General features: G+C 42.4%; 1 protein-coding gene across 1 annotated transcript in view; it reads right to left on the bottom strand.

Moving 5' to 3' along the window:
• Nucleotides 1–24490, bottom strand: part of DNAH6 (dynein axonemal heavy chain 6) — a 570270-nt gene that overhangs the window by 328656 nt on the left and 217124 nt on the right. Inside the window, exons 37-40 of the mRNA XM_073542156.1 lie at nt 8149–8292; nt 7108–7329; nt 4778–4925; nt 2175–2332 (exon numbers count right to left, since the gene is read on the bottom strand). Of these exons, the coding sequence (XP_073398257.1) occupies nt 2175–2332; nt 4778–4925; nt 7108–7329; nt 8149–8292 (672 nt within the window). The remainder of the gene's footprint in view (nt 1–2174; nt 2333–4777; nt 4926–7107; nt 7330–8148; nt 8293–24490) is intronic.

The raw sequence follows: 24490 nt of genomic DNA, 5'->3' as shown, positions 1-24490 counted from the left end.
CCTCTCTGTGCGCCGGCAGCTTCCTTCCTCTCACTGGCACAGCGGACACGGAGCTGAATGATGATGTCATCCAGCCACAGCCGCACCGCTCAATGTGTGATTCAGGAAGCTGCAGTTCTGGAACAAGGATGAGGCGATAACACGCGTGCCATAGGTTCGCCACCGCTGTTATAGGATCTATAGCGCTATAGGAGCCTGTACATATGAACATCATGGTGAAGGCACATGTCCAAATTTTACACCAGGGCTCATAGGACCCGAGTTACACCGCTGGCAATGACCATTCTGTGGTTACTTTATTTTAGTGAAATTAAAATGTATTACCAATTTTAAAAATATTTTATAGTTTACAAATAAAAAACCTACATTGGATCGGGGGCTAATCTACAGCATAATAGAATGATGTAGATAAGCCCTGAAAGGCGGTGGCCGTATCATAGATCGACCAAAACTGCTGACAGATTTGCTTTAATGAAAGCACCATACAATAACATAAAAAGCTTCAACAACTCTCTAATGGGAAATTTAAGGGGGCTGTCTGCAAAAAAAATACTAAAAGTAGTAAACAAGAATGCTAAGATAGTATATTGGCTATCATAATTCTATTAGTCTAGGCTGGCCAATCCTCTAGCACCCTCTTTGGTTATTGGTCCTGATACCTTCTCTTCTGGTCCTGCATAGGCTTTCTTTGAAAGGGCACCACCAAAGAACAAAAATTCAGTATAACATGCCAGTAAAAAATTTTGATTTTATTCAAATAATCAATATAACAAAATAATATGCAAGAAACACAATATCAAGGCTACTACCATATGTATCACTGGAGAGACTAGCGCCAGAAGCCTGACCTACTAAGTATGCAAAACAGTGCACCTAGAATTCACAGACATTGCCACCATCTGTGTTAACCATATAGTACTTAGCAATACACAGACTGCCATTAAATGAACTGATGCTGGTTGCTGTGAACAAGAGAAAAATCATTCAAAACACTTACATATAATTGTGGTCTGCTAATGCGGTCCTCCACAAGCGCCCCAACGTGCGTTTCGTCCCTTCGTCAGGAGAAGGTGGTTTGCCTCCTGACGAAGGGACGAAACGCATGTTGGGGCGCTTGTGGAGGACCGCATTAGCAGACCACAATCAGCATCAGTTCATTTAATGGCAGTCTGTGTATTGCTAAGTACTATATGGTTAACACAGATGGTGGCAGTGTCTGTGAATTCTAGGTGCACTGTTTTGCATACTTAGTAGGTCAGGCTTCTGGCGCTAGTCTCTCCAATGATACATATGGTAGTAGCCTTGATATTGTGTTTCTTGCATATTATTTTGTTATATTGATTATTTGAATAAAGTCAAACATTTTTTACTGGCATGGTATACTGAATTTTTGTTCTTTGGTGGTGTACTATCTAAACAAGTTTTGCCATTTCACCTTATGGGTTTTTGTGCTATATTTTCTATGAAAGGGGTTGGCTGACTACTCATTTCAATAACAGTGCTTATCAGATTTTCTTACAATAAATGCATGCACAAAGAAGAGGTCTGGCTTATACAGTATATTAGAGAAGTCCAATAGCTCCCTGTACGTATGTACATCAATGGGCTTGTGCTGTTATATGAAATACTGTTCAGAGTTGGGCAATGAACTGGAAATTAGGCTGATTCGATTTTCGACCAGTGACTGAATGACCACAGGATCAGGACATTAAACTAAATTAATAAGTTAGGTTAGTTACTACTTAAAGCTTATTTGTGACTAGGAAGCAGGCCGAGATTGCTGAGAAAGCGGTTACCTCCTAATCCTGGCCATATAACTAGAAAGCAGCAGAGGGCGGTCTCCAAAACAACAAGATGAAAACAAAAGAAGAGTAAAGTGCTAATATCTCAAGAACGACTGCAAATTTTAAGAAACAGTAAATTACAAAAGTGCTTGGTTTTACACGCAACGACAATGTTTACCTATGAAGATGGGAATAACCTTTGAAAACCTTCCGCAACTTTTTACGGAATCCAATGGTGATTGTGTAGATAGATTTTCATATACAGTCATTTCTAGTGAGTTGCCGATGTAAAGAAATAGTTAGTATAGCCAGGGATGAAAGATTTCGTTCCTCCTTCTTCTAAAATGTCACTTTTAAGAAGATGAGATTGTAAAGTATAAAATGGGATACCTGAATTTCTTTCCAAAACATTTTTTCTCGGTCATAAAATCCTTTGAAATCTTGGTACTGACGCAGTAATTCAATGGGGGGTTGAGATCCATATCGATCTAGCTTTGGCATATTTAAATCATCAACAAATATGATGACTCTCTTGTTCCCAGGAGCGCCTGTGTAAATATAGATCAAATAGTATTAATCAGATATTGACACTTGGTATTAACCCTCTAAAAATGTCTGCCCTCTAAATGCTATGGGGAAAAACATATAGGCAACAGACAAAAAGTCAAGTTTGCTAACTCAACCTGGACTATACTGTACACTTCGTAAGGTGCCTGCATAACATGAGGCTTCACTGATATTGGGGGTTTTCATTTACCATACATCTTTTTGCATTTTTCATTTGAATTTGAAATCAATAAATTGAAAAACTGAATCACATCTATAATAAGCAAAGAAATAATGTAATAACCAACCGTGCAAACATAGGAAGTGTGTGCATCTCTCAAAGCAAGTCTGTCTTGTAGCACCCTCCACTGGCAAGAAAGGTGTACAGTATATAAATGACCTTTATAATATAAGCCTAAGAAAAAAGCTGCAATACCAGACTTTATTTAATTTACTTTAACTTTGAGGCTTTATGGATTTTCATAAGCAAAAAAATAAACTTAAAAAAAGGGTGGACGAACCCTTTATTATCTAAAAAGCCTGAGTGTGCTTTAAAAAAAATGATACCAAGCACATATTCAGTTGTAGGGAACGTGACCTGACGGACGGACTTGTCGGTAGGGAGAAGGGACAGTTGGTGCACTGTAGACGGATGTTTGTAATAACAAAAGGGAAACAGCTGGGGAAAATGGAAAAGGAGTGCAGTACCTAAGTTTGACCACAAGATGGCAGGAGGGAATGTGAGAACAAGACTTGACAGCAGCTTAAGGCTACGAAAACGCTTAGTCATGGGGGGCGGGGAGACAGGAACCCAGGAGGGGATTTCCTAAGCAGGGAGATAATTAGGACAGCAAGGGGTTCCAGACGTTTCCAGTCCTGGGAGGAGGAGCTCAGGAGGAGAAGAGACAGTGAAGGAGAACGAACAGTAGAGGAGAGCTCGACCAGGGGACTGAGGAGAAAAGAAGTAAGGGGAGTGGCCCCGACACGAAGAACCACAAAACAGACGAGGCCCCGGGGGTATCAAATTGACGACGACCTCAGACTGGTGAAGCGCTGGCGGTAGATAGGCCTAGGGCAGCCCCAGTGAAAGAGCCACGAGGAATGTCACTATGACAGAAGGAAGGTGCAGGTACCCGGGCCTGAATAAGGAGAGCTGTAAAGGTGCTGCGGTGTATTGCTACGGTCGTCAGGAGGACGGCTAATAAACTCGGACCTGTTGTACCTGAAAATCTGCCTCTGTCTCGTCTCTGTGTTGTCTGTGGGTGGTAAGCAGTGGACCACCCCCCAATCTGGCCCTTACTACACTGTTACCAATACCCCGCTGCTTCTCTGTACAAAGGGGCAGCCACAGTCTTCCCAGGCCAACAACAGAGGAAACCAGTGAGTGACTCGACTCCGCTTGGAGTACAAATTCCTTCTTAGGCCAGGGTCACACTTGCGAGTGTGGTGCGAGAAACTCTTGCGAGTCTCTCGCATCCATACCCGGCGAAATACATGCGTCCGCACACTCCGGTCCCAAAAGCCAGCAGCAGCGCCGGGTATTGATGTGATTCTCGGATCACACTCGCAAATGTGACCCCAGCCTTAAAGTAAGGGGCAATTGTAAGAGCAACAAGCAGTTCGTCTGATGCAGTGGGTAACCGGAGACTGAGAAGGGTTAACAACTTTTACTAGACAGTTAATAACAGCAAAACTCCTTGCAGGAAGGCAAAGACAAGAACAAGCAAAATATGCAAAGTAGACAGTGCACTTATAGGCAGAAGTTCCAGCAAAGGGGAGGCTGGAATATCTCACGGCGTCATCGCAAACGGTGCACAAAGTCTCTGGCTCTATTCCGCACGAAAGAATAACACTGTCGCCTGACAGTGCCGAAGGATGAAGTCCTCTTTGTCTTGATCACGCTGGTCGATGGAAACAATCCAGATGAATGTCCCAAGGATGACGCCGGCACGGGTCTCAAGCACGTGCACTGGCCACAGCAGTTTGCGGTCTCTCGGAGTAGTCTCTGTACTGCAGCAACAATATCTCAGGTGAGGATGCAATATGCAGCAGTCCTTTCACGGACGGTAGCTCAGTAACGTCAGAAGTAACTTCCACGTCAGTGTGACTTTCATCCACTCAATGCCAACTTTTAATCCCCATTGACTTGCATTGGGGTCGGGTTTCGGACGAAACTCCGACTTTTTTTGCCCTAGTCGGACCAGTTTCATCTGAAACAAATTTTGTTTCATGAAACCCGATCCAACCAAAGTCACTCAACTCTACACGTGTCCTAAAATGTAGCAGAATTTGCTGAATGGCATTGCAATATGTGACAGGTGCCTGTTGTCAGGATATAGGCTGTATAGGTGTATATATAAGTAGATAATTTTTATATTATAATTCAGATTTTATATTTGTCAAGTATGAAAATTGTCCAGGCAGTAAAAGGGTTCAAGATTACATACCCAAAATGGTTTTCCGCTTCTTCTCCAATTTTGACTCTATTATTTCCTGTGTTCGTGCAGAAGATGTCTGGGCCGAGAAGTTTATATACACAGAAACATAACCAGCTTCTTCTTGTATACTGTTCAGCAATCCTCGAGCTACTACAGACTAAATAGACAGAAAAACTAAAACAGGTGTACAAATAATAAATCATTTTTATATCTAGGGAATCACTTAAAAATAATCTGTCACCAACTTTTTCCTACTTAGACCGGGGTCAGACTTGCGAGTGTGATACGAGAAACTTGCGTGAGTCTCTAGCATCAATATCCGGCACTGCCGCCGGCACTCGGGACCGGAGTGTGCAGCTGTATGTATTTCTATGCTTGCAGCCGCACACTCCGGTCCGAGTGCCGGCGTCAGTGCTGAGTATTGATGCTCTAAGAGATTCGCGTGAGTTTCTCGCATCACACTCGCAAGTCGGACCCTGGTCTTAATCTGATATCAGCATGATGTAGGGGCAGAGATTCTGATTTAAGTGATGTTTCACTTACCGGGCTGCTTTATCAGCAGGAGTTTATCTCTAGAAGACTAGTAAACTTGCTGCCAGGAAGTCCAACCTCATCCCCATCACTTATTAGCAGCTTTCTGTCTATGTGAATCATATACAAAAAATGTACAAGCAAACCAGTTAAATAAAGCAAATATCAAATTTTATTAATGGTTGTAATACCACAAATAGTAAAAAAAATGAAAAAAAAACAACTGGGAAACCACAAGGTGGCACCACATCCTCACATATATAGAACACTACAAACAAAAAAGCATAATTGTCACAAGTGTGTCATGTCCTTCTGGGAGATCTGGGGTTAGAAGATCACTATGTATTGTGATTTGCAGGTCTACCATTTAGACTGTGTGTTTGTGCCCCATATTAAATTAATTTGATTTCCGTTGGTGCTGAAGAGGTAATGACCCTTTCTATGCTTGTCAGAAACTTGCAGCTCCATTTTCAGCTGCTTCTGATCTGGTCATTACCTCTCCTTATAAAACCTGGCCAGACCTTCGCTGTCTTGCTAGAGAAAGCTTTGCTTCCTAGCTTCATGAAGACGCTGTGCTGAGGAGTTTGTTGTTGCTACTGGAGATTGTTGCATTCTGTATTTGGGTGTATACTTCCCTCATTGTACTATACCCATTTGGTTAGTACATTGCTATTCTTCCCTATATACCGCTTTAACTTTGGTGAGTGTTTGTATGTTTGTTGCTTTCTGTGATCCCTGTTTTGTCTTATGTCTTGTTTACCTTATATTCCTGTTGCAAGCCTCATGGGGTGGGGTAGGGGGCAGATCAGGGGTTAACACAAGCACAGTAAGGTCAGAGACTCGGGCCTCTCTACCTTCAGGAGTACTTCCAGGACTGGGACTGGGAAAAAGGCAGTACGCCGAAACGTACGTCAGATTCTTTTGGGATTGCCACCACAATACTGCATAGATATATCCTTTTCTGTTCATGTTTCTGTCTTGCATGAGTTGTCTTTCATCTGTTATATAATGTTTCATTGACTGTATGTGTGAATCTGTTGTCACGACTAGTGCCAATGCCTTTTGTTACATACAGTATGGATAAACCACGGTTGGTAGTACAATAATTATCAATATGACAATTCAGATGACATTATGCATTTTTGTTTGTAGTGTTCTATATATGTGGGAATGTGATGCCACGTTGTGGTTTGCCACTTTTTTTTTTACATGATTTTAACTTTTTTTGGATTATAACCATTAATAAACTTTGATATCTGGTTCATATAACTGGTTCTCTCGTACATTTATTTCTATATGATTCATGTTACTTTGCGCATTAAACCCGTTATCCTGTCCATGCGGAATACTCAATCCCACGCATCCATTTATGGCATTTATTTGACTTTTGTGATGTGACTGTAGATATTTTGCTAAGCTTTCTGCCTATGCACAGTGTACACAGAAGGATACCAATCAGTGGTATGGGCGGGGTTATACACAACTCAGCATTCAGAGAACTGTTAGATCTGCTGCAGAGAAAACTGTGATTTTATTCAAACTGAAGCAAGCAGCGCAATAAGTAATATATCCCTAAAATCAGGGTCTCGGCCCTTACATCAAGTTGCTCTCAGATGGGGTAGTAAAACATGGTAATATATTCCCTCTAACCTAAGATATAAAGGTAAAAAACGCTTTATCTCATGTCAGAGTTGTTTTAAGAAGTTTGCAGAGGACACATTGCAAAGAATATAAAACAGCTAAACGTCAAAATGTAATTGTACACCTCATAAAATGGATAAACCGTTGTAAACCATATCTCTACCCACCTTGCCAACCCCTGTGGTGCCGGTAAACAGCACAGAATGCTTTACAGCCAGTAGTTTTTCCATAAGATAGCCATAGCGCACTGTATCAGTCGTTGGAACCAGCATTTCAAAAAATGGCACATTGCTGTTATACTTGAAGGAAGGAATAATTCTCTCCCACGGATCCAGGCGTCTTGTGTCATAATCCATATAGACACTCCACAGGTCACCAGATGTTGGGAGCTAGAGGACAAGAATAAGGCCAGAATCACACAGCCGTATGTCACAGTCTGAGTGGGGACTGTGATGTACAGTCTAGCCATGGCTCTCTAGACCCGAACTTGACAGCCTCATACACTGCAGGCCTATGGGACTATTAAGTTCTGGTTGGGAGCAACCACGGCCGGACGGTGAATCATGGACCGTTACATAAAGATGTGTGAGTGAAGTGAAATAAAGTCAATCAAAAGATTAATAAGGTTCTGATACTCATCAATAATTGCACGTTCTAAACTGTTATGCAAGAAGGAAGGGGGAGGAGGTGAACTGTGACCACTTCCTATTGTGAATATATGGCAGAGTCTATTATTTATGATTTAAAATTAAAAACTATCATTTTTAATTATTGTGGCTTTTTCAATAGTAATGAATGTATCTTTGGAATATTCTAAATAATATGCAATATCATTTTCTTGTCATTGACTTAAAAAAATATAGATATGTGACTATAAAATATTTAAAATAATAGTAATGAGCTCACATTTTGGATATCTACAAGTGGTGTTTGAATGCAATTGAATGCAATTGTATTTTTCAGAAAATTCACAACTGAATAACTCAAACTACATAAAAATACCTAGAGAATATGAGTTCTGCACATTTCTATATAATTGGGAGTGCCATAGCTCGGAACTAGCAGATATATTCTGTAGGCTGTGAAACACTGACACCTAGTGCCAAGTTAAAATATATACCTGGATAAAAGGGGTAAACCCCAGTATGACTGAGCTGACTCTATTTGCTATGATTGTGGGGGTGTAAGGATAATCTTTTACTTCTTACCTTGGCTTCAGGGTTATCTTCAAACTGGTGTCTGACAAATGTATCAAAAGCATCCCAATAATTTTCTGTTAGATTTCCACCAATAGACCAGACATAACAGAAGACAAATGTCTGACAGATTACACTATTTAGTCTTGAGTGCTCCTAAAAATGACAACAATGAAAAAGCAAAAAAACTCTTATTCCAGATGACTCACCCTAAAGGTCACAGGAACATGTATATAACAAAATTGTCGTATTCGACGTCCTAATTAGCCCACTGCACATGTCAGAACAGAAGGCAGGTGTGCAATGTGATTTTGCACATGCACAGTGACAATTGAAGTCACCAGCTCCATCTTGGAAAAGATTATTGAGCGCTGTGCACACGTCCGCACTCATTCAATAGTATGAAAGGAATGTAAAATTACATTGCAGTGTGATATGCATTGCTGTACATTAGATATATTTTTGGGAGAGAAAAAACAGTTTAGTGTGTTAAGGGAGAGCAGTAGGCTATTTACCCTGTGACCTTGGTCTTCAGGGGATGAGTTACAGCGGGTGGGGATAATCATATCCCTACTGCGAGGGGCTTAGATCTGTTGTGATGAAACACGAGGGAGTCCACCTCGCATCCCCGCCTGACGTCAATATTGCGTCAGCGGGATTACGTGGTAAGGTCTCCCCACTTGTACCACGTGATGTTCCACACCCCCTAGGGACACATAAGATCAGCTTGGCACAGTTTTACACACCTCTTTGTCCAAAGGGGCCCAGGGAGGCACAGGGAGTGAGAGAAGGTGGCCCACGCAGACACTGACATGGCTCAACACTCGCCGACAACCCTGACAGGCTGAGAGGCCCCTATCACTAGCACCAGTAGGCTGCAACATGAGAGGCTTGTCGTCCTCTATATGTGGGACTTCTCCTCACACAATATGTCCTCGCAACCTCTCAGAGAAAAAGCAATAAGATATGCTGAACACAAGCATTTAACCCTCTGGGTCACTCCCTTCCTGCCCTCTGGGCTGAATCTAAATCCCCACCCCTGGAGGTTTGGAGATAAATCTCACAAAACCTATGAAAGATTACAACTCCTTTCTGGGCGGTCTTTAGGCAGTGGTTTTGGTGCCATCAGATCCGACTGGGCCCCTGCTACTCATAGAGACTAAACACAATTATTCTACCTAGCTGATAGGGGCTGTTCTATGTATCTCCCTTCCCGTGTGTGTTAGAATGACTTGAGACCCAGGCAGGCATTTGCCCTATACTGGGGATCTTGGAAATATACACAATGTACAGCTAGGATGTATAGTATTTCCATAACTCCTTTATTAAATCCTAGCTGGCTGAACAAAGGACTCAGGCCCCATGGCTTGGATCAACGGGGGGTCTTCCTGTAGAAGGTTGCATACCAGCTAGCTAGTGGGGGCTGTGAATCCCTTTGCTTGAAGCTTGCCAGGTGTCATGTTACTACAGCACATGTTGAAGGGGCTTTTCCAATTCAATACCAAATAGGATATAGATGATTGACACAGAATTATGTAGCCAATATTCTTCATCACTCCCTCCCTTAGAGGGCGCTAGGGGGAAGCACTTTAAGGTGTGAGGTTGCGGACCTCCTTTCGGGGGATAACCCGTTGGCATTACCATGGCCCTTCTTGTGGTGAATGGTGAAGTGGTACTACTGGAGCACAAGGCTCCAATGTGGCAACCTCCCATTTGTTCTGGATACGGTGTGTAACCAGCTGAGGGGTTTGTGGTCCATTTCCACAGTGAATTGGTGTCTGTAAAAGTATGGCTGCAGGGCCCACACAATTGCCAGGCATTCCTTCTCCATTGTGGAGTAGGCCACTCCCTCGGTAGGAGCTTCCGGCTTAGGTACAAAACGGCGTGTTTATAGCCCGTAGTGTTGACCTGGCTGAGCACAGCACCAAAGTCACTGGCGTTGGTCCGTACTACAATCGGCCATGTAAAGTCTGCTTCCTGTAGTACTGGGAAGCTGGAAAGGGTAGTCTTCAGTGCTCAGAAGGCCGTCTCACAGTCATTGGTCCAATTGAAGGCAAAGGGCAGCTTCTTCTTGGTGAGGCCTGTCAGGGGCTTCACCTGGCTAGTATAGAGAGGGACGAACCTCCTATAGTACCCGAAGGTGCTCAAGAAGGACTTCACATGTTTCTTAGTCCTGGGGGGTGGGCCAGGATGTGATAGCATCCACCTTCCCGGACTCCAGCTTTAGAGCCCCCCCACCTACCCAATGTGCCAGGTAGTGAACCTCACTCATGCCCAGCTTGCACTGTTCAGACTTGATGGTCAAGCCTGCACGATGGATCAACCCGAGCACCTGTGCAAGATTTTCTAGGTGATCCTCCCAGATGGAGATAGATAGATATAGAGACAGATAGATAGATAGATATAGAGATAGATAGCTATAGATATAGAGCTAGATAGATGTAGAGATAGATAGATAGAAGATACATAATGGATAAATAGATAGATATATGGGTAGATAGATGGATAGATAGAAGATAGATAATGGATAAATAGATAGATATAGAGATAGATAGCTATAGATAGAAAGATAGATAGAGATAGATAGAGATATAGAGATAGATAGATAGATATAGATAGATATAAAGATAGAAAGACATATAGATAGACAGATAATAGATAGATAGTCTATATCTATCTATTATCTGTCTATCGCTACATCTATCTATCTATCCTGATAGTATTTGTACTCGGACTGACTAGTGCTGAGCTGATCTTAAGACCCCAGCGACAAAAAGCTACTGCTGGTAGTCTTTAGCATTTGAAGTATGGGTCACACCCTGCTGCCACCACTTGTGCTGAAATGGGAAGGAGCCACATCTCGTCATCCCACCTGATGTCAATATTATGTCAGCGGGATCACGTGGTAAGGCCTCCCCACGTACCACGTGACATTCTGCACTCCCTAGGGACATGTAAGGTCAGCCTGGCACAGTTTTACACAGACACACCCCTGTCCACAAGGGTCCAGAGAAGTACAAGGAGTGAGAGAAGGTGGTCCACACAGTCACTGACGTGGCACCACACTCGCCCACAACCCTGACAAGCTTAGATGCCTCTTTCACTAGCACCAGTGAAATAGAAGCTTATCAGTGCGGTAGGACTGCAACAAGTTCCTCGTTCAATATATGGCTGGCCGTTAACAGGGATATAATTGGCCAGGAACTAGCCCCCAGTAACATAGAATCATAGAATCGTAGCGTTGGAAGGGACCTCCTGGGCCATCTGGTCCAACCCCCTGCTCAAAGCAGGATTCACTAAATCATCCCAGACAGATGTTTGTCCAGCCTCTGTTTGAAGACTTCCATTGAAGGAGAACTCGCCACTTCTCGTGGCAGCCTGTTCCACTCATTGATCACTCTAACTGTCAAAAAGTTTTTTCTAATATCTAATCTGTGTCTCCTCCCATTCAGTTTCATCCCATTGCTTCTAGTCTTTCCTTGTGCAAATGAGAATAAAGATGATCCTTCTACAATGTGACAGCCCTTGAGATATTTGTAGACAGCTATTAAGTCTCATCTCAGTCTTCTCTTTTGCAAGGTAAACATTCCCAAATCATGCAACCTTTCCTCATAAGACAGGGTTTGCAGACCAGTCACCATTCTGGTCGCTCTTTTCTGAACTTCCTCCAGTTTGTTGATGTCTTTTTTAAAATGTGGTGCCCAAAACTGGACACAGTATTCCAGATGAGGTCTGACCAAAGAGGAGTAGAGGGCAATAATGACTTCACTTTGATCTAGACTGTATGCTTCTGTTAATACATCCTAGAATTGCATTTGCCTTTTTTGCTGCTGCATTATACTGTTGACTCATATTCAGTCTGTGATCTATTAGTATACCCAAGTCTTTTTCACATGTGCTGTTGCTTAGCCCTATTCCTCCCATTCTGTATATGTTTTTTTCATTTTTATTGCCCAGATGTAGTACTTTGCATTTTTCCCTGTTAAAAACCATTCTGTTAGTTGCTGCCCACTGCTCCAGTTTATTAATATCTTTTTGAATCCTCTCTCTCTTCTCTAGTATTAGCTATCCCTCCTAGCTTTGTGTCATCAGCAAATTTAATCAGTTTACCCTCAATTCCTTCATCTAAATCGTTGATAAAGATGTTGAACAATACAGGGCCCAGGACAGAGCCCTGTGGTACCCCACTTGAGACATTCTTCCAACTGGATGTGCAGCGATTTACAACCACTCTTTGGGTCCGATCACTAAGCCAGTTATGAATCCACCTAACAGTTGCCTTGTCCTTTCCATACCTAGTCATTTTTTCAATAAGGATTGTGTGAGATACTTTGTCAAACGCTTTGCTGAAGTCAAGATATACTATATCTATAGCATTTCCCTGATCCACCCAATCAGTGAAGGAAATTAAGTTAGTCTGACATGACTTATTAGTTACAAACCCATGCTCACTCTGTTTAATCACTTCATTCTTATCCAGGTACTGACATACATGTTGTTTAATAATTTGTTCAAAGATCTTTCCTGGTATAGAAGTCAGACTCACCAGCCTATAGTTGCCTGGGTCCACCTTCTTCCCCTTTTTGAAGATAGGAACAACATTTGCTCTTCTCCAGTCTTCTGGGACTTCTCCTGTTCTCCAAGAATTTTCAAAGATTATGGAGAGGGGTTCAAAAATTTCTTCTGCTATCTCCTTCAGTACTCTGGGGTGTAATTCATTTGTTCCTGGAGACTTGAATTCATTTAGCTTAGCTAAGTGTTTCCTCACTATCTTTCTGTTTATAGATATCCTGGATTCTTCTATTCCCTTAATAGTACAGTGAAGAACAGTTGATGTTACATTTCCTTTCTGAGAGAAAACAGATGCAAAATAGGAATTTAAAAGTTCGGCCTTCTCAACATCCTGTCTTACCATTTCATCATTTTCATCCTGTAAAAATCCTATAGCATCTTTGACTTTTCTTTTACTTTTGACATATCCCCAAATTCCTTTATTATTGCTTTTGACATCCCTTGCAAGCCTCAATTCATTGTCAGCTTCAGTTAATCTGATTTGTGCCCTGCAGATTCTGCAGACAGCATTATATTCTTCTTTAGATATGCCTCCCTCTTTCCATTTTATAAACATTTCTTTCTTCCTTTTCAGCATGTGCTTAAGTTCTGTGTTCATCCAGCCTGGTTTCCTTAAATGCTTCCTATTCTTCCCTCTTTTCGGAATTGTTAACAATTGTGCTTTGAGAATTTCATTTTCAAAGATTTCCCAATTTCCCATCCTTCTTGGACATTTTTGTCTTTAAGGATATCCAGCCATTGGATTCCTCCAATTCTCTTTCTGAATCCCTTAAAATCTGCCTTTCTGAAATCTAACCTTGACGTCTGAGTCTTCACAGGTCTTCCTCCTCTAGTTATCCAAAATTATAAAATAGCATGGTCGCTACCTCTACCTTTTGGAAGATAAAGTTGTCAACAAGAGAGGATAAGAATTTCCTTGACCTGTTAGTTTTGCCTGAGAGAGATTCCCAACAAATGTCAGGATAGTTGAAATCTCCCATGACAACTATGTCATATTTTTTGGAGAACTTGGCCATTTGATGCAAAAAGAGTTCATCCATATCTTCAGCTTGCACAGGCGGCCTGTAGTAAATGCCTACAATGGTGTCCTTTCCATTGTTCTGTCCTGGTATTCTTACCCAAACAGTTTCCACAGAACTCCCAGTCTCTCTGAAGCTTCAATCTCTGTGCAGATATACGCGATTCTAACATACAATGCGACACCTCCTCGTTTATCAAGTTTGTTTCTTGCAAATAAGTTGTATCCTTCTAGCCTTGTATTCCAATCATATGTATCGTCCCACCAAGTTTCATGTGAGATGTGAGATTAGCTGAGAAACGGACGTGTGGATTCGTGAATCGAGATAAAAGAGCAGCCCAAGGTTAAGTTATATATTTAATCACCTTAAGGGCACACTAGACAACACACTATGTGTACACTATGGTTATACATATATAATGGTCAGATATGCAAATGCAATAGTGGTAGAACAAAAGGTATAAGCAGAATATATGGTAAGTTACCAGTTAGATGAAAGGCCTGGCTTGAGGGGGAGGGGCTGTCATATGGGAGGCTTGTGGTCCCCTTTGTGTGTGACTTCTGTTCACACAATGTGCCCTTGTGACCTCCCAGAAAAAAGCAATAGGATATGCTGCACACAAACATTTAACCCTCTGGGCCACTCTTCTCCTGCCCTGTGGGCTGAACCTTAACCTTATAAACTTGACCTTATAGGGGCTTACAATTCAATATGCATCAAGAAGGGTGATGAGTTGAAAATGGCATTTTTATCCCCTTTACCCCCAAGGGTGGTTTGCACATTAATGACCGGGCCAATTTTTACAATTCTGACCACTGTCCCATTATGAGGTAATAACTCTGGAACGCTTCCATGGATTCCGGTGATTCTGACATTGTTTTCTCGTGACATACTGTACTTCATGTTAGTGGTAAAATTTAATCCACATAACTTGCATTTATTTATTTGTGAAAAAAATGGAAATTAGGGAAAATTTTGAAAATTTCGCAATTTTCCAACTTTGAATTTTTATGCCCTTAAATCACAGAATATGGCACACAAAAAAAGAGAATTACACCTGCCGGTAATTCTTTTTCCAGTAGTCCCTCAAGACAGCATCACGGAGGAAGTCCTCCCTTGACCTATAGCGGGACAGGATCACAGAGAGGTTAAAAGGTCCTTCCCCCCTCCACTCTCCAGTGTTTTTTCAAAGTACCACCGAGGATGGAAGGAAATGGTCTAAACGCGCCCTTACAAACGCATATATAAGAGACCATATAACAGCTTCATCTTACTCTGGAGCCATGGCGACCTGAAGGACGAATGATCTGCCGGAAGATTGATCCCGTGCAAGCCTAAAGACAAACATAAGGGATGGAATTAAGGGTGCTGTCCTGAGGGACTACAGGAAACAGAATTACCAGTAGGTCTAGTTCCCTTTTTCCATTTCGTCCCTCCGGACAGCATCATGGAGAATACCAAAGGAAAGATCCCAGGGTGGGTACAGAAACTCAAGGACCTAAAGTCCCAGGCAAGAACCAGGCTAGATATAGAAATGTATATTAACCAGGAGAAACGGAGTACTTAGATCCAAAATTGTGTAAAAAAATATCAAATTTTATTAACACCAAGGTACAGAAAAAAACACATACAATAATCATAACATAATTGCATGTAAAATATGACACCAAGAGCCAGGAAAAGGGAAATGTGGAGGTAACCCATTGAGCACCATCACGCAAGGCCCACCCATTATCAATGAACCCTAAGAAAGGTACAAACAGAATGCCACTACCTACATACAAAGGCATATAGGGGTCATGACCATACTAAATATCAAAATGGTAGGGGCAAACTGAATATAACAAAGGGAAAAATTGAATGATGGTAGTCCAGAAAGACCAGCGGTTCCATAGTAAATAGCAATGGGAACGGTTAACTGAGGAGCTCAAATGCCCCAAGCTGTGAAAAAGTTTCCATGTGGAAGTCACATATAGGGCATTGTCGCACGAAGGCCACCTACAGTGGGTAAGCCCTACCGAAGTACAGGCCAACAACTGCTACCTATATGTAACAAAGTAAATGTCACATAGCCGAGGCATGTAGGATATAACAGAAAAAATGGTATAAACAGTAGCGATCCCAAAACCGCTAATAATGCGATGATAGCAAGAGATGCTACCACAGTCTGGGGGACTTGAGCACCATTAGGTAAGTGTCCCCACCACCAGATGACCTCTTGCTATCATCGCATTATTAGTGGTTTTGGGATCGCTACTGTTTATACCATTTTTTCTGTTATATCCTACATGCCTCGGCTATGTGACATTTACTTTGTTACATATAGGTAGCAGTTGTTGGCCTGTACTTCGGTAGGGCTTACCCACTGTAGGTGGCCTTCGTGCGACAATGCCCTATATGTGACTTCCACATGGAAACTTTTTCACAGCTTGGGGCATTTGAGCTCCTCAGTTAACCGTTCCCATTGCTATTTACTATGGAACCGCTGGTCTTTCTGGACTACCATCATTCAATTTTTCCCTTTGTTATACTCAGTTTGCCCCTACCATTTTGATATTTAGTATGGTCATGACCCCTATATGCCTTTGTATGTAGGTAGTGGCATTCTGTTTGTACCTTTCTTAGGGTTCATTGATAATGGGTGGGCCTTGCGTGATGGTGCTCAATGGGTTACCTCCACATTTCCCTTTTCCTGGCTCTTGGTGTCATATTTTACATGCAATTATGTTATGATTATTGTATGTGTTTTTTTCTGTACCTTGGTGTTAATAAAATTTGATATTTTTTTACACAATTTTGGATCTAAGTACTCCGTTTCTCCTGGTTAATATAGTTACTTATGGAGTAGAACCATTTATGATTATGGCAGGCCCTTATGTGAGGCCATTGCCATCTGTTTTGTATAAAGTATTGGGCTATTTTGTCGTACTAGATATAGAAATGATCTGAAAGATCAAAGAAATAAAGATGTCTAAAGAAAACCGCAAAGATAAACACCGTAGTGAGTGCCTGATCTATATCTATAATGGCCAATTTCAGTATGAATGTGGTAAACAAGGTATGCAGCAGAAACAGAGAGTGAAACACACCTGCCGTACCCCAATACCAATAACGAACAGCCGTGAATTATAGTTGCTGTGATAGATACTTATAAAACACCGCAGCCACAGAATAGGTTTAAAAACCTTATCGCCCAGCAAAGTATGGTGATAGCCGCAGCCACAACACCATGAGGACTGTACAGACCGGTAATCCGCTGCATGTGGTTAACGACAAAAGACTGTTCCTCCATTGGTCCTCCTGGGCTCAGGTTAAACCCTGGTTAGAGATCAGCTTACCAAACTACAAGGAAACCTGCAAGACAGAGACCCTGGACTGCGGGAAGATCAAACCAATAACAGATAGTACATGGATAATGGGCAGAGCATAGGGATGCACATACACTACTCATCCAGGAGATGACGTTATAGCGATATCGCTAGCGATATCGCTATGTGTGATACTTACCTCCGACCGGCTCCCCCGCTGTCCATCGCTGATCGCGCGAGAATGTCCGGCTCCATTTCTCGTCATCAGCTTCCTGCTGGGCTTCCTGCTGTGACGTCGAGCGACGTGTGGAGGCGGGCGGGAGGACGTCAGGATCGCTGTGTGTGAAAGGTGAGTATCGTGCGCTGCATCGCTGCTACACCGCTGTGAGGTCTGCCTGTGTGACAGCTCACTAGTGATCATTTAGCGATGCACCAGCTATCCTGACCGGGTCAGATCGCTGGTGCATCGCTAAATGTAAAGGGGCCTTAAGCGTCCAGGTTACAGATTCTTTATCTCAGGAGCCCTGACTGCTGTAAGGACAGTGTGTGTGGTATCATCTGCCACCTGACGCAGTGCTGCTGTTTCGCCACAAGGTAATGAAAAAACAGTGTTTAAGAGCTGTGTTGTTCGAAACGCATATGGTCTCATTACACACCACCCCCTGTCATTGCTGTGCCATCTGAGATGTCTGTTTTGTCATTTTGAATTTTTTTAAGGATCATCCAATAAAATTTTTTGGATTTTTAAATAAGCCTTGTGAGTGGGCTGGATCCACTTCTATTTTCCCTATTGCCTTGGACGATGTGCAGCAGTGAGGAAGCCGTGCTCCTTCTTGTGCTTGGAATTATATCTCAGGGGTGAGCTGAATGTTCTCTTTTGTTTTTACAAAGGCAATGATGCAGTCCCTGGTAAACAAAATACAACAGACTTATGTGACAAAAATCTGTCTACTGGATGTTGATCAAGGCAACTAGTCTGATTGCTGTATGTGGAGCTGGGAAAGATTCTTTCCTTCCACCTCATGGGATTTACTGCTCGCAGGACAGTAGTATGTCCTTTGTAGGATGGACCCAAAGATGTACATCTCCCTTTAAAGCTAATTATGAAAGAGACTTGCCCTTAGCACTCAAGGCAGTAGCTCCTTGAGAGTTCTGTTCCAGACGGAAGAAATGCTATTTTACTAGGCCAATTCAAGCACAGGTGTTTTTTTTTCTTTTAACCCCTTTCTGCCATGTGACGTACTATCCCGTCCATGTGCCCTGAGACTTAATTCCCAGGGACAGGATAGCACGTGGTGAGCACCGCTGATAGCGGTCGGGTGTCAGTTGATTATCACAGCTGACACCCGGCACAATGTGTCAGGGGCGGTCACGGACCGCCCCCGACATGTTAACCCCTTGCACACCGCGATCAAACACAATTGCGGTGTACCGGGGGTTAAAGGGAAGCATCGGCAGGGAGGGGGCTCCCTCCGTGCTTCCCTGAGCCCCCCACAGCAGCGCAATGTGGAGCGCTGCTGCGGGGGGCTCCATCCCTGCAGGTCCCCGAATCCAAGATGGCGACGGGGACCTTCGGGGGCCTGCAGGGAGCTGGCTTCCTCAGTGCCTGCAAAGCGCATGCACGAGGAAGCCAAGTGCAGTGCCTGTGACAGATCGCTGATATGTCACAGTGATCTGTGATGAGACAGATCAGCGATCTGTCACATGACAGTTATGTCCCCCCTGGGACAATGTAATAAAGTGGAAAAAAAAAAGTGGAAAAATAATTTTTTAAAAATCGCTAAATAAATTAAAAAAAAAAAAAATATTCCCTAATAAATTCATTTTTTGGAAATAAAAAAAAAACAATAAAAGTACACATATTTGGTATCGCCGCATCCGTAACGACCCGCCCAATAAAACTGTCCCATTTGTTAACCCCTTTAGCGAACCCCTTAAAAAATAAAAAACGAAGCAAAAAATAATGATTTATTATCATACCGCTGAACAAAAAGTGCAATAACGCGCGATCAAAAAGACGCATATAAATATCCGTGGTACCGCTGAAAACGTCATCTTGTCCCGCAAAAAACGAGCCACCATACAGCATCATCAGCAAAAAAATAAAAAGTTATAGCTCCCAGAATAAAGCGATGCAAAAATAATTATTTTTTATATAAAATTGTTTTCATTGCATAAAAGCACCAAAACATAAAAAAAGACCTAAATGAGGTATCGCTGTAACCGTAACGACCCGAAGAATAAAACCGTCTTATCAATTTCACCGCACGCGGAACGGTGTAAACGCGCCCCCCAAAAGAAATTCATGAAACGCTGGTTTTTGTTCATTCTGCGTCCCAAAAATCAGGATAAAAAGCGATCAAAAGATGTCACGTGCCCGAAAATGATACCAATAAAAACATCAACTTGTCCCACAAAAATAAGACCTCACATGACTCGGTGGGTCAAAATATGGAAAAATTATAGCTCTCAATATGTGGTGATGCAAAAACTATTTTTACAATATAAAGCGTCTTTTAGCGTGCGACAGCTGCCAAACATAAAAACCGCCATAAATAGTAAAGCAAACCTCCCGTTATCACCCCCTTAGTTAGGGAAAATTAATAAAATTAAAAGAAAATGTATTTATTTCCATTTTCCCATTAAGGCTAGGGTTAGGGCTAGGGCTAGGGTTAGGGCTAGCGTTAGGGCTAGGGCTAGAGTTAGGGCTGAGATTAGGGTTAGGGGTGTGTTGGGGTTAGGGTTGGAGTTATAATTGGGGGGGTTTCCACTGTTTGGGCACATCAGGTGCTCTCCAAATGCAACATGGTGTCTGATCTCAATTTCAGCCAATTCTACGTTGAAAAAGTCAAATGGTGCTCCTTCCCTTCCAAGCTCTGCCATGCGCCCAAACAGTGTTTTACCCCCACATATAGGGTATCAGCCTACTTAGGACAAATTGCAAAACAACTTTTGGGGTCCAATTTCTCCTGTTACCCTTAGGAAAATAAAAAATTGGTGGCAAAAATATCATTTTTGTGGAAAAAAATGATTTTTTTATTTTCATGCCCGGGCGTTATAAACTTCTGTGAAGCACTGGGGGAGTTCAAAGTGCTCACCACACTCCTAGATAAGTTCCTTAGGGGGTCTAGTTTCCAAAATGGTGTCATTTGTGGAAGGTTTCCACTGTTTAGGTACATCAGGGGCTCTCCAAAGGCAACATGACACCCGCAGACCATTCCATCAAAGTCTGCATTCCAAAACATCACTACTTCCCTTCCGAGCCCCGACGTGTGCCTATACAGTAGTTTTCTCCCACATATGAGGTATCAGCGTACTCAAGACAAATTGGACAACAACTTTTGGGGTCCAATTTCTCCTGGTACCCTTGGGAAAATAAAAAAATTGGTGACTAAAAGATCATGTTTGTTGAAAAAATACGATTTTTTTATTTTCACGCCCGGGCGTTATAAACTTCTGTGAAGCACTGGGTGGTTCAAAGTGCTCACCACACATCGAGATAAGTTCCTTGGGGGGTCTAGTTTCTAAAATGGCGTCATTTGTGGGGGGTTTTCACTGTTTTGGTACATCAGGGGCTTTCCAAACGCGACATGGTGTCCGATCTCAATTCCAGCCAAAAACGTCAAATGGCGCTGCTTCCCTTCTGAGCTCTGCCATGCGCCAAAATAGTGGTTTATCCCCACATGTGGGGTATCAGCATACTCAGGACAAATTGCACAATAACTTTTAGGGTCCTGTTACCCTTGGAAAAATAAGACTTGAGGGTGAAAAGATCATTTTTGTGGAAAAAATATGATATTTTAATTGTACAGCTGTAAGTTTTAAACTTCTGTGAAGCCCTTGGGGGTTCAAAGTGCTCACCACACATCTAGATAAGTTCCTTGGGGGGTCTAGTTTCCAAAATGGTGTCATTTGTGGGGGGTTTCCACTGGTTTTGTACATCAGGGCTTTTCCAATCGCGACATGGTGTCCGATCTCAATTCCAGCCAAAAACGTCAAATGGCGCTGCTTCCCTTCTAAGCTCTGCCATGCGCCCAAATAGTCGTTTACACCCACATATAGGGTATCAGCTTAGTCAGGACAAATTGCACAATAACTTTTAGGGTCCTGTTACCCTTGGGAAAATAAAAATTGGGGGTGAAAAGATCATTTTTGTGGAAAAAATATGATTTTTTAATTGTACCGCTGTACGTTATAAACTTCTGTGAAGCCCTTGTGGGTTCAAAGTTCTCACCACATATCTAGATAAGTTCCTTGGGGGGTCTAGTTTCCAAAATGGGGTCACTTGTGGGGGGTTTCCACTGTTTAGGTACATCAGGGGCTCTCCAAACGTGACATGGCGTCCGATCTGAATTCCAGCCAATTTTGCATTGAAAAAGTCAAACGTCGCTCCTTCCCTTCTGAGCCCTGCCATGCGCCGAAACAGTGGTTCCCCCCCCACATATCAGGTATCAGCTTACTCAGGACAAACTGCACAATAACTTTTGCATCCAATTTCTCCTGTTACCCTTGGTAAAATAAAAAAAATTGAACCTGAAGTATTTTTTTGTGAAAAAAAGTTAAATGTTCATTTTTTTTAAATATTCAAAAAATTCCTGTGACGCACCTAAAGGGTTAATAAACTTCTTGAATGTGGTTTTGAGCACTTTAAGGGGTTCCGTTTTTAGAATGGTGTCACTTTTGGGTATTTTCTATCATATAGACCCCTCAAAGTGGCTTCAAATGTGATGTGGTCCGTAAAAATAAAATGGTGTTGCAAAAATGAGAAATCGCTGGTCAACTTTTAACCCTTATAACTTCCTAACAAATAAAAATTTTGGTTCCAAAATTGTGCTGATGTAAAGTAAACATGTGGGAAATGTTACTTATTAAGTTTTTTGTGTGCCATATCTCTGTGATTTAAGGGCATAAAAATTCAAAGTTGGAAAATTGCAAAATTTTCAAAATTTTCGCCAAATTTCCATTTTTTTCACAAATAAACGCAAGTTATTTGAATGAAATTTTACCACTAACATGAAGTACAATATGTCACGAGAAAACAATGTCAGAATCACCGGGATCCATGGAAGAGTTTCAGAGTTATTACCTCATAAAGGGACAGTGGTCAGGACCACCCTTGGGGGTTAAGGGGTTAAGCTCTAATGCCAAGAATGAAGCAACAGAAGTTGCATCTGGGCCCAAACTGAAGGACTCTGGACCTGAATCAAAACATGAAGTGGTAGGCTAATAATACAGGGTGCGGCCACACAACAAGGCCCAAGTCACATGGTCTAAGCCAGAGGCCCACAGCCTATGGCACAAAGCCATAACGTCCAAAGTACTGTGAAGCACTGAGGCACCATGATGTACTATGAAGCACTATGAAACACTAGAGATACACCCTGAGGCACAGGGGCACCAAAGCACTATGATGCCATATGATGCACCGAAGCATTATGACACAATATGATGTATAGAGACGCTATGAAGCACTGCCATATGATGCACCGAAGCATTATGATGCAATATGATGTATAGAGACGCTATGAAGCACTATGATGCCATATGAAGCAAAAAGGCACTTATGAAGCGCTATGATGCAATATGATGCACGAAGGCACTCTGAAACACTGATGCAATATGATGCATAAAGGTACTATGATGCAATATGATGCAATATGAAGCAATATGAAGCGGGGCACTGTGAAGCAGTATGATGCAATATGCACAGAGGCCTATATAGCACTATGATGCAATATGATGCCTAAAGGTAATATGATGCACTATAATGCGATATGATGCAGTGTTGCTGTGAAACACTCTGATGCAATATGATGTCAAGTTACTGTGAAGCACTATGGTTCAATATGAAGAGGCACTATGAAGCACTATGCCATATGGTGCAACCTGATGCAATCAATATAATGCCTAGAGGCACTATGATGCAATATGACATGCATAGGTATTATGATGCACTATGATGCAATATGATGCACAAAGGCACTAAAACATAGAGGTACTATGATGCAATCTGGTGCAACGTGATGCACTCCATATAATGCATAGAGGCACTATGATGTAATATTATGTACAGAGGCATTATGATGCCATCTGATGCCCCGGGCACTATGGATGCAATATGATGCACTATGATGTACTACGATGCAGAGGCATCATGAAGCAATATGATCCATAGAGGCACTCAATATGAAGCATAGAAGCACTATAATGCAATATGAAGCATAGAGGCACTCAATGCATAGAAGCAACCTGATGCATAGATACTCAGTGCCATGCATAGAGGCACCATGATGCAATATGATGCACAGAGGCCCTCAATATTAAACATAGAAGCACTCTAATGCGATATGAAGCATAGAGGCACCCAATATAATGCATAGAAGCAATATGGTGCACAGAGACACTCAATGTAATGCGTAGAGGCAGTATGATGCAATATGATCTCCGGAGGCACTCAATATAAAGCATAGAAGCACTATAATGCAATATGAAGCATAGAGGCACTCAATATAGCGCATAGAGGCAATATGATGCATAGAGATACTCAATATGATGCTATTATGCACAAAGGCACTCCATATAAAGCATGAAAGCCCTATAATGCAATATGAAGCATAGAGGCACTCAATGCATAGAAGCAACATGATGCTAAGAGACACTCAGTGCCATGCATAGAGGCACTATGATGCAATACGCCGCACAGAGGCCCTCAATATAAAACATAGACGCACTCTAATGCGATATGAAGCATAGAGGCACCCAATATATTGCATAGAAGCTATATGATGCAGAGAAACACTCAATGTAATGCATAGAGGCAGTATGATGCAATATAATGCACAAAGGCCCACACTATAAAGCATAGAAGCGCTATAATGCAATCTGAAGCATAGAGGCTCAATATAATCCGTACACCCAGCCGTTGGTCTCAATCCTGTTGAGTGGTGTGATTTTCTTTCTTTTCCTTTCCCTCTCTCTACGGCTAGCGCCATGAGCGGCCACTCTGAACGGAACATTTCATTTGTCACACTGACCCCACCCAAAGGAGCTAATTACTGAGCTACAGCTGGAGGGCCTTCATGGAGACACTGTGCTGCTTTAACCCCCTGTGTCCTCCTATGGATGGAGTAGTTAAGTCGAACCATGAGATGTAACCTGGACATATGGCCTTATTATAGCCTAGAGGTCCAAGGCTTAGCTGCATATATGTGAACAAGTACCTCATCTCCTGAGCAGCTTTCGGCACAAAGGCATGAGACTAGCATCCATCCAGAGGCGTAGGCCATCAGCAGCATTCCACCGTGCACTTACCTGTGCTGGCTCCATACCTGCTAGAAAACAGGGAGAGCTGGTAATGCCGAGAGCCCACCATGGAGGGAAGCGGCGTCCCGTCAGGCATGCTGCATTACTGCCAATGATTTCCTCTCCTGTGCCCCACGAGATCCAGGAAACTCG

This window comes from Dendrobates tinctorius, unplaced genomic scaffold, assembly GCF_039654945.1.
Source record: "Dendrobates tinctorius isolate UK_male_01 unplaced genomic scaffold, ASM3965494v1 ptg000011l, whole genome shotgun sequence".
In the NCBI taxonomy this organism is placed as follows: Eukaryota; Metazoa; Chordata; class Amphibia; order Anura; family Dendrobatidae; genus Dendrobates; species Dendrobates tinctorius.
The sequence above is the reverse complement of the archived record's forward strand: the minus strand, read 5'-3'. Positions and strand labels throughout refer to the sequence as shown.